Genomic DNA, 10,721 nt, shown 5'->3' with positions numbered 1-10,721 from the left:
AGGTTGGAACCCGGAAGACACATTCAATGGTCCCCCGAACCCAGACAGGGGTTTCCAGGGCCTGTAGGGGTAACAACTACGGGAAGCCCGGGCAAGGTGTTGCTAACTGGTTAAGAAACCCAAACATAACAAGAGGGTAGAGGATAGCACTGAAAACCCTTGCAACGTGTACAATCACGGGGGCCTAGCAGAGGGCCGCCAAACACTACCAGTGGAACTATAACCACACTAGGCCAACCACCACCAGGCATGAAAATAAAAAAAGAAAAACCCCGCAAAAGTACACCGTCTCCAGAGGCAACAGGAACCGGCCGCCGCTTAGGTGGCAGTGTTACGGACCCGGATCCAGCGTCCGAGCACGGAGCAGTGACGACCGCGCCATCTGTGGGTCAGCTCCCGAAACCCCCTCCAAACGGACGACGACACCTGGTGAGGACGACGTGTACTGGCCACAAGGGCCAGTTTCCAGTCCTGTTCAGCTCACAACACCGCCGCTGCTGACCTCTGGTGAGGTGGTGCTCAGACGACAACGCCATCTATGGAGTGGATAGGTGGACGTTTGGGTCTGAGCCTGTAAGTGAGGTGTTTTTGTGGGTCCCTGTTACTGATGACGTGTCTGCTTACAGAGTCGACCTGGGACTGTTGTAAGGGAAGTTGAGTGAGTCTACCCAAGGCAGCCGTCCCCATACCAAGTGCTTTGCTACAGCAGCTGTGGGTCGCCTCCCGGATGAACACTGTGGTGTTACCCTGCCTGTGAAGCGGCAGTGAAGGATTGTCGTACCCGGGACCGACTGTTGGAGACGATTGACCACTGGGGTATTGTGGACAGGAGAGTGACCTGTGGTATCACATGAGGCTCCTGACTAGGGCGTTACCCTAGTATCGCTCGTGGAGTGGCCTGACCAGCGTTGCTGATCCAGAACCTGCCAGCTGTTCTGCTGGACTTGTGGTTGACGGCCTCCACGGCGGTGCCCCCTGTGGAACTGTGTTTTGGCTGGCCTGTGGCCGGGGTAGACTCAGCTTTTTGAAGGTTTCATCGAGAGACCGCTAGAGCACCGAGAACTTGGCACCAAGATGATCCAGGGTCTTCAGAAGAAGACTACAGTGTAAATAATTCCCCTGTGCAGTGTTAATACCCCTCCCCCCGTGTAATCTTTTTATATATTATTTATTGGTGGTGGTAATAATTATAGTATTAAGTTCCTGACTTTATTTCCCTTCCCCTTTAAGTTACTTGCGTTACGGATCTCATCCCTTGAAAGCCACTACTGGCTTGGGGCCGGATACCCTTCCTCTAACGACATCAGAGTACGAACCCAGTTGCGACCCGAAAGGGCCGTAACAGGCAGGCTGTGCAACACCTTGATGCCCTAACCAGCACAATACCAATCCCTACCCAGGGGCAAACAAGGGCCCCAAGCCTCAGCTGGCTCCAAGGGCGAGGCAAATGCCGAGCAGCAAGAACCTGTACGGGAACGGTTCCCGAATGCCCCAGGGAAGATAACCCTGTTACGCAAGGGCAGTACTCACAGGGCGCTTAGGGAAGTCAGCCACTAAGCGCATGCAGCCCTGGCACTGATGAGGTACTCCTGGCCACCGCACAACACAACACACGGCAGTGAACGCCACACAAGGCAAACACCGCCTAGGAAACCGAGGCCAGAGAAGTGTCTATCCCGGTTGACATTAGCTTACGAACTGAAGCTTGGCAACCGGCGCGGTAGGTCCGGGGCTCCCCCCTCCCCCTCTCAGGGCGGGGAGGGCTGTGCGGACGATCGGCGCGGCAGTAAAGTGTGATGTTTGCTTGTTTCCTTGTGATTGTAGGGAGTTTCTACCTCTGTTCGGTTTTTTGTTTTAGTTTTTTACCATGTGGGGTTTGTTTTGTTATGCCTACCTTTCTGGGTGCCTAACCCCGGTCGATGGCAGATAAGGAAAACCCTAACCACAAAGGGGTTTTCCAGGGCCATTGCTCCCTGAAACCTCTCTGAAGGGGCCAGGTTCTGGCACTGGTCCCTGGTAGGTCTGAACTCCTTAGGTAATGTCCCGTACTAATATAACATACATTAGCCCGATAAGCTCCAGGGAGCTGTAGGGGCTCCCCACAGAAAATCACCACAAACACGGAATTTCTTATAGGCGCGATCGTCACTAAGCGGGCAGCTGTAGTAAACTGAGGCAGGTCGGACTGCGTGACCGGGAACCATGCGCTCGGTCAACCCGAACGTGTACCAACAAATATCGGAAGTCGACGACACCATCGGATGTCGAGTCACGTTTTTCGATGAAATTTACATCGTAAATTGAAAGTATCGTATGTCATTGCAATCGTAAGTGGAGGTGCCACTGTATATCAGTGTAGATAGCTTCAAAGAGCCAACGGGGCTCCCCCACAGAAAGACAGCCTTGATAAGAATATCATGAGCTTAAGGGGAAAAACCATAAAATGAAGTGAGTAAAGGAAAACCAAAGCCTGGTAAAGTGACAAGAATGGCTCTAGAAGAGTGAGCAGGCTGGAGGTAAGAAAACACACGAGAAAATTTGCAAAATTGCGCTGTGGGGGGTATAAAAAAAAATGAACGCAAGCAACAAGAGATTTCACCAATGCCAAATGATAAGAGGCAACAGTATAAACCGTAAGATGGTGATCAAGAAACAACCACAAGAAAAAGGACAGGATGGACCTGATCGAAACTGAAGAAAGATGATGGAGAGACTGGTGCAGTAGTGGCAATACCAGAACCAGGAAACCTCATACTGCTGCTGTGAGGAAAGATGCAGGTAGGATATCAACAAACCAGCCACCAGCTTGCCATATAAATAATGATAGATATGAATAAGAACTTCAGATCTGAAGATCAGAGAAGGTCACATCAGCAAAATGCACTGTTGGGTCAATCTGACAGAAAAATGACCTTGTTTGGACACTGAGCACTGGAAACCAAAGCTGTGCCGGCCACAAGGGGCCAGTATGATCACCCTTCCAGAACAGAGCTACAAGATTATGTTGATAAAATTATTTACAATAAACAATTTTGTAATATTTAGTAAATGTTTGGCAAGCTTAATTTAATAACAAATAAAACACTATACCTGAAAAATCTACTGCTTCTTCATCATCCAAGTTCAAATCATCACAATCAAAATCATCTACTTCATCTTCATCAACAAACTCATGCCAGTTATCATTGTCAACATTATCGTCATTATCAATGCTTAGTTTATGTTCACTTGCATCATCACTATCTCCACCAAAAATGCTGTCGTCTTCATCATTTTCAGAATCATCTTTGTTAGCTGCAATACAATATAAGAGGAAAAACTAAGTAATTTAAAATATCAACTTTAAAAGAGACTCACTAAAGGCAAAGTTATCACATTACACTATGGCACTTATCAATATACATCATCAATGCAATACATGATTGATGCAATATACATGATTGACTAAGGTATAAGGAAAACATACTTAAGAAAAAACTTAGCACATTATTCAAAAGTTTTGACAAATTACCTTTAGCAGCAGATGATGCTCCTGAAGCAAAATCAACGTCATCATCTACATCCAAATCATCTGCACTCACTCCTTGCATTCTTCTCATATACTCATCAAATTCTTCATCTTCAACACTATCAGCATCCTCCTTATCAACTGGTTCTGTCTTTAATGTCGTCTTGTACTGTGTGAAGTATCTGATAGTAAAAAAAAATTAAAATTAAAAAACCAGCATTGAATGTAATGAAAGGCCATTTTCTGGGTGAGTCCCGGAGGCTCCCCAGAGCTATCCAGGCTGATATGGATATCCCTAACTTTGGCATCAGTCAATGTGGGTTGAGTTCTAGGCCTACTGGGGACTCCGAGCAAGAACCTGGCACCCTCAGAGTCATGAGGAGCAATGGCCTATAGAAATGCACATGTGATTTTGGAGCATTCTATATCTGCCATCGGCTGGGACAGGCACCCAGAAAGGAAAGCACCCCCAAAACAAAACCCTATTCTGGTTAAAATGACGAAAATAGTCGAGCGAGTGGACAGAACTCCCCAAATGAAAACGAGCAAATGAGCATGACGTCACACGAGCCTCGCCGAATGTCTGCAAAGCTCCCCCCTCCCATGGAGGGGGAAGCACCAGGCCCCCGTGTCGGCAATTCACACCCTAGTTCTGAGGGTGGATATCAAAATAAGTGTAAACCGCCGACCGGACTGTTGCCGGAGAGCCTCCGGAACTCACCCAGAAAATGCTGTTTCATTACATTCAATGCTGGTTGTCTGGGAGGATCCTCTACGGCTTCCTGGAGCTACTTCACCAAAGACAAAAACAGAGGGACTTATCTAATTACCTAAGTGTAGTTACAGGATGAGAGCTACGCTCGTGGTGTCCTGTCTTCCCAACACTCTTTGTCATATAACGCTTTGAAACTACTGACGGTCTTGGCCTCCACCACCTTCTCACCTAACTTGTTCCAACCGTCTACCACTCTGTTTGCGAAAGTGAATTTTCTTATATTTCTTCGGCATCTGTGTTTAGCTAGTTTAAATCTATGACCTCTTGTTCTTAAAGTTCCAGGTCTCAGGAAATCTTCCCTATCGATTTTATCAATTACTGTTACCTGTTACTATTTTGTATGTAGTGATCATATCACCTCTTTTTCTTCTGTCTTCTAGTTTTGGCATATTTAATGCCTCTAACCTCTCCTCGTACCTCTTGCCCTTCAGTTCTGGGAGCCACTTAGTAGCATGTCTTTGCACCTTTTCCAGTTTGTTGATGTGCTTCTTAACACTTTGAGGTTCCACAGACTGATTATCTCGTCACTCATTTTTCTACTGAATGTGTTCCAACGACGCAATACTGAGTCACTCATTAAAATATTTTTTAAATATTTAAATTTTATCAGATCAATCTGGTAGTGGTTTTAAAATAAGCGCCTTTAGATTGCACACAATTTGATACCAAAATCAAAGATATAACATGAAACTTGATGTCCAAACACTTGAAATATTATAAATAGGCCTATGGTCCGAATATTAAAATAATTGTTAAAATTCTATTTATTGTCCTATTATCTTGGGACTTGTTTTAAAATGCGCGCCGTTTTATTGCGAACAATTTGATACCAAAATGAAAGATGTAACACAAATATTTATGTCAGAACACTGGAAAGATATAAATAAATTTGTGATGATGAGCGTCCAGAATTAAAATATTTGTTAAAAATCCAGTTATTGCTCTATTATTCTGGGACTAGTTTTAAAATACTCGCCTTTTTATTGCGAACAATTTGATACCAAAACGAGCGACGTAGCACGAAATTTGATGTTATCAAATTGAACGAGTTGAACATTAGGTTGCAATGTACAAAATGGTGCTCGTTCACGGGTAACTTTAGGCTTTTCTGCGGGGAGGCACTCCAGCCTTTTGTACATTTTATTCATACACATCTGTAGGGAATTTAATTGCGAACACAATGATACCAAAACGAGCGACGTAGCACGAGAATTAAGGTAAAAAAATGGAACGAGAATGCACATGTTACTGATTTTGTGCGTTTTTGCCGACTTTACGCTTTGCTGTTGGGAGTCACGCTAGGCTTTTGGACATTATATTTATACACACCTGTAGAGAATTTAATTGCGAACACAATGATACCAAAACGAGCGACGTAGCGCGAGAATTAAGGTGAGAAAACTGGAACGAGTATACACATTTGGGTGTCACCGCGCGCTTACCCGCACGGAGGGGCTACCTACCCCCTGTCAACCGCGAGTTTCCACGGAGCGCGAAAGTGTTAAGATATGGGCACCACACAACTTCTGCATATTCTAGCTTTAGCCTAACAATAGTCGTGAACAATTTCTTTAGTATATCTGTGAGGCAGACGGTGCTCACATCCCAACACAAAGTCAAGACAGGCTGCAACCGCTGACCCAAAGCAACACAGGCCTGACTAGGCCTAGGAACATTCACAAGGTCGCATGCAGCCAGGACCCTGTTCGAGCGCCAAAAACCCAGTGCCCGAATCTCAGCTCAAGAATGAAACCGAAGTGGCAAGATGAGGTACAGATAAATCCAGCTCGATCAGTCCCGCCGAAAAGTATCGATCTCGACAGCCTCGTAGTCGAGAGAGGGCGTCACGTATACCGGGAGATGCCTCGACCACGCCGACGCGAAGAGGTCCTCGTCCGGGAGCCCGTACGCCCTGGTTGATACCTGGTTGATGGGGTTTTGGGAGTTCTTCTACTCCCCAAGCCCGGCCCGAGGCCAGGCTTGACTTGTGAGAGTTTGGTCCACTAGGCTGTTGCTTGGAGCGGCCTGCAGACCCACATACTCACCACAGCCCGGTTGGTCCGGCACTCCTTTGAGGAAACAATCTAGTTTCCTCTTGAAGATGTCCACGGTTGTTCCGGCAATATTTCTTATGCTTGCTGGGAGGGTGTTGAACAACCGTGGACCTCTGATGTTAATACAGTGTTCTCTGATTGTGCCTATGGCACCCCTGCTCTTCACTGGTTCTATTCTGCATTTTCTTTCATGTCGTTCACTCCAGTACGTTGTTATTTTACTGTGTAGATTTGGTACTTGGCCCTCCAGTATCTTCCACGTGTATATTATTTTATATCTCTCTCGTCTTCTTTCTAGTGAGTACATTTGGAGGCTTTGAGACGATCCCAATATTTTAGGTGCTTTATCGCGTCTATGCATGCCGTATATGTTCTCTGTATTCCCTCAATTTCAGCAATCTCTCCTGCTCTGAAGGGGGAAGTGAGTACTGAGCAGTACTCAAGATGGGACAACACAAGTAACTTGAAGAGTACAACCCGTGATGGGATCCCTGGATTTGAAAGTTCTCGTAATCCATCCGATTATGTTTTTGGGTGACACAATATATGCTTGGTTATGCTCCCTAAACGTTAGGTCGTCAGACATAATTATTCCCAAATCCTTTACATGCTGTTTTCCTACTATAGGTATATTTGATTGAGTTTTGTACCCTGTATTATGTTTAAGGTCCTCATTTTTACCATACCTGAGTACCTGGAATTTATCACTGTTAAACATCATGTTATTTTCTGATGCCCAGTCAAAAACTTTATTAATATCAGCTTAAAGTTTTTCAATGTCTTCAGCCGAGGTAATTTTCATACTGATTTTTGTGTCATCTGCAAAGGATGATACGAAGCTGTGACTTGTATTTTTGTCTATATCTGATATGAGAATAAGGAAAAGCAGCAGTACAAGGACTGTACCCTGAAGTACAGAGCTTTTAACTGTGCTTGGACTAGATTTTATATGGTTGACTGTTACTCGCTGAGTCCTGTTTGAGAGAAAACTGAGTATCCAGCGTCCTACTTTACCGGTTATTCCCACTGACTTCATTTTGTGTGCTATCATGTCATGGTCACATTTATCGAAAGCCTTTGCGAAGTCCATGTATATCAAATCATCATTCTGTTTTTCTTCTAATGCCTCGGTGACTTTGTTGTAATGATCAAGCAGCTGTGAGAGGGACGCTCTTCCCGCTCGAAATCCATGTTGGCCTGGGTTGTGAAGGTCATTGGTTTCCATGAAATTGGTGACCTGACTCCTAATGACTCTCTCAAATACTTTTATTATGTGCTACATTAGTGCAACTGGTCTATAATTCTTTGCCAATGCTTTGCTCCCTCCCTTGTGTAGAGGGGGCTATGTCTGCTACTTTAAGTGCATCTGGTATCTCCCCCGTGTCCATGCTCTTCCTCCACACTATACTGTGTGCCTGTGCTACCGGCACTTTGCATTTCTTAATAAATGTTGAATTCCATGAATCTGGACCTGGGGCCAAGTTCATGAGCATGTTTTCAATTTCTCTTTCAAAGTCTAGTACGTTCGTGTTGATATCAGTTACATTTACAGGGGTTTGGATATCCCGCATAAAGAAATTGTCTGGATCTTCCACTTTCATGTTGTTTATTGGAGTGCAAAACATGTCCTCATACTGCTTTATTAGGATTTTACTAATTTCTTTGTCATCCTCTGTGTATGAACCTTCACTTGTACGAATAGGTTCAATACTGGCAGTGGTTTCTGGGGGAAGCCCCGTCGGCTCCCCGGAGCTATCCCAGGCTGATATGCTAATGTCAGACTTTGGCATCAGTCATGTGTATGGAGTTCTTAGGCCTACCGGGGACCACTGCCAGAACCGGGCCCCCTCAGAGAGGCAAGGGGAGCAATGGCCTATAGAAGTCCCCGTGTGGTTGGAAGCATTCTATGTCTGCCATCGACCGGAACAGGCACCCAGAAAGGTAAGTGCCTCAAAACAAACCCCTATTCTGGTTAAAATTGCTACCAAAAGCCGAACTAGTGGATAGAACTCCCCAAAAGAAAACAAGCAAACTAGTGTGACGTCACACGCCGCCGCTGTCTGCGCAGCTCCCCCCTCCACCACCCTCCAGGAACCCCAGACCCTCCACGCCAGCTACCCACACCTCGGTTCTTGAGGCTGATGCTATAGGCGAAGGTCGTGTGCTCTTCTTCTCTTCTTCGTGTTGATAGTAGGTGCAGTTTGCATGAAGGGTTTGTCCTCCCGATGACTGCACCAGTACTGATGTTGTTGGACGCGTTTATGTTGAAGATGATCGGAGATACCAAGGTGCTTGTTGCGTTGTGCTGTAGATAGAGGAACGGTGATTAAAACAGAGGTGTGTGTTGTAGGGAGACTTGCCGCACCGTAGGGCGGTGTGTTGTGTTTAAGGCGTCAGCTGATCCATGGTGCTGCAGCGAGGCAGTTGTTTTCTGTGTTTAGGTGTTGGTGGCGCGAGGTATAAATGTGGCGCGGGTCAGATGTGACCCAATTTGCTGGTCGACTGCAGATATTTAGCCAGTGCTTTGACTATTTGGTATTTTTCTTGTAACGAGTGGTCACCACCTCCTAATATATGCTCGATGGTGAAGGGTGTTTTAAGTGCGATAAAGACTGTTTGAAATTTACTCTGGCACTATAATGTCGGAAGCAGTGCAGGAGATAGTGTTCGACTGTTTCAGGCACCTGACAGTGAGTACAGAGTTCATTGATGTCTGTTCTGTACTTAGAGCTGTGTGCTGCTAGTTTGCTGTATCCCAGCCTTAATCTGGTCATCGTTACAGGCATACCTCAGAATAAGAGTTTAATCCGTTCCTGGAGACGCCTCGCCTTCCGAAAACTCGCATTCCGAAGTTAATTTCCCCATAAGAAATAAAGGGAAATGAATTAATCCGTTCCTGACTACCCCAAAAACCCCACATCAAACTAAATTTTTATACCTAATTTACCTAATTCATCTAAATAAACCTACAAAACTGTGTTCCAGTTATTACTTACCTTGCTGTCGAGTGCTGTAGGCGTATGGAAGATGGTGAGGAGGAGAGGAGTTACTGTTTGGAAGGGGAGTCCACTTCCATAATCACATCACATAACCCCATGCCTTGTAACACTATGGATACCACTTCTCTTTCTAAATTTTTCAAACCAGCCCCTGCTTGCCTTAAACTCTTTCTTATCTGCATCACTCGTTGCAGGGGTATTCTTTAGAAGGTCTTCGTGCAACACCCTGGCTTTCTCACAAATAATGGCCTCCGAAACACTATCACCCCTCAACTCCTTGTCGTGTATCCAAATTATCCACCCATAATCTTATTTTTCTTCTTAAGTATAGTGCATATTGTTGATGTGGCTTTGTTGTACTGCCTACAAAGTTCAACAACACGTGTACCGTTCTCATGCTTCCGAATGATCTCTTGTTTCTCCTCTATTGTCATCCTCACATGAGCTTTCTGGCCTTTATCCTTACCACTGGCTTTCTTGGGACCCATGGTGAGATATATAATAACAAATTGTATAGACAAATCACCAAAAATCCAACAAAACACTGAAAATCCGCGAGAAGAATTGATGTGGGGGTAGTCACTGAGCGCGAGACAATGGTAAACTGAGGGGCGGCGGGGCGGAGGGGCGACGATCGCCGAACCACCACGCGCTAGGTCGGCCTGTACGCGTATCAACAAACTCGCGTCCCGAAGTAACCCTCGCCTTCTGAGACAAATTTTTGGAGTAAATACTGCTCGCCTTCCGAAAACCTCGCATACAGGGACAATCGCATTCCGAGGTACCACTGTACATCAATTTCTCTGCTTTTATATCGGACACGTTTCCAAGTTTCCCATTTCTTTTTAATGGGCCCATAGTGCAAAGGTGAGCATAACGTTTTCCAGTTTGTTGCAAAATCCTGGGAGTTGGTATCTATGAAGGCTCCTTTACGTACAACATGGGGAATTGGATGACGGGTAAGGTGAGGCGTGTTGTGCATCGCTTATCTTCAGTACTCAGGCTGCATGCGCCTAGGGCTGCCTTCCCTAGGTGCTCTGTAAGTACTGCCCTTGGGGCTTGGGGCCACCTTCCACAGGCTCCTCGGGGTCTGCCTCTGCTGGTCCGTTTTACCTTTCGGTTTTTCGGCCGCCTGTTGGGCTCTTGGGTGTTCTGTTCTCCCTTGTTACCGGCAGGTAAGAGGCAGTTTGCACTGGTAGGGGCGCAGGGTGCTGCTCACCTTGAATTTCCCGACATTGCGGCCGGCTCTGTTCCTTGGGGTTCGCTGTCCACTTGCGGGGTTTTGTTTTTCTTTTTGTTTTTGCCTGGTGGGGGGTTCTGTCATTTTATTCCGTTTGTTTTTGCCCTTCCACTGTTCTCCTCGGTGGCGCCCCCCTGCTAGGTCC

General features: G+C 45.9%; 1 protein-coding gene across 1 annotated transcript in view; it reads right to left on the bottom strand.

The window, feature by feature from the left end:
• Window positions 1–10,721, bottom strand: part of LOC123761793 (Nucleolar complex protein 1) — a 253,815-nt gene that overhangs the window by 39,167 nt on the left and 203,927 nt on the right. The window contains exons 15-16 of the mRNA XM_069330489.1: window positions 3,512–3,690; window positions 3,091–3,294 (exon numbers count right to left, since the gene is read on the bottom strand). Of these exons, the coding sequence (XP_069186590.1) occupies window positions 3,091–3,294; window positions 3,512–3,690 (383 nt within the window). The remainder of the gene's footprint in view (window positions 1–3,090; window positions 3,295–3,511; window positions 3,691–10,721) is intronic.

This window comes from Procambarus clarkii, chromosome 24, assembly GCF_040958095.1.
Source record: "Procambarus clarkii isolate CNS0578487 chromosome 24, FALCON_Pclarkii_2.0, whole genome shotgun sequence".
Classification (NCBI taxonomy): Eukaryota; Metazoa; Arthropoda; class Malacostraca; order Decapoda; family Cambaridae; genus Procambarus; species Procambarus clarkii.
This window is presented reverse-complemented; position numbering and strand designations above follow the sequence as displayed.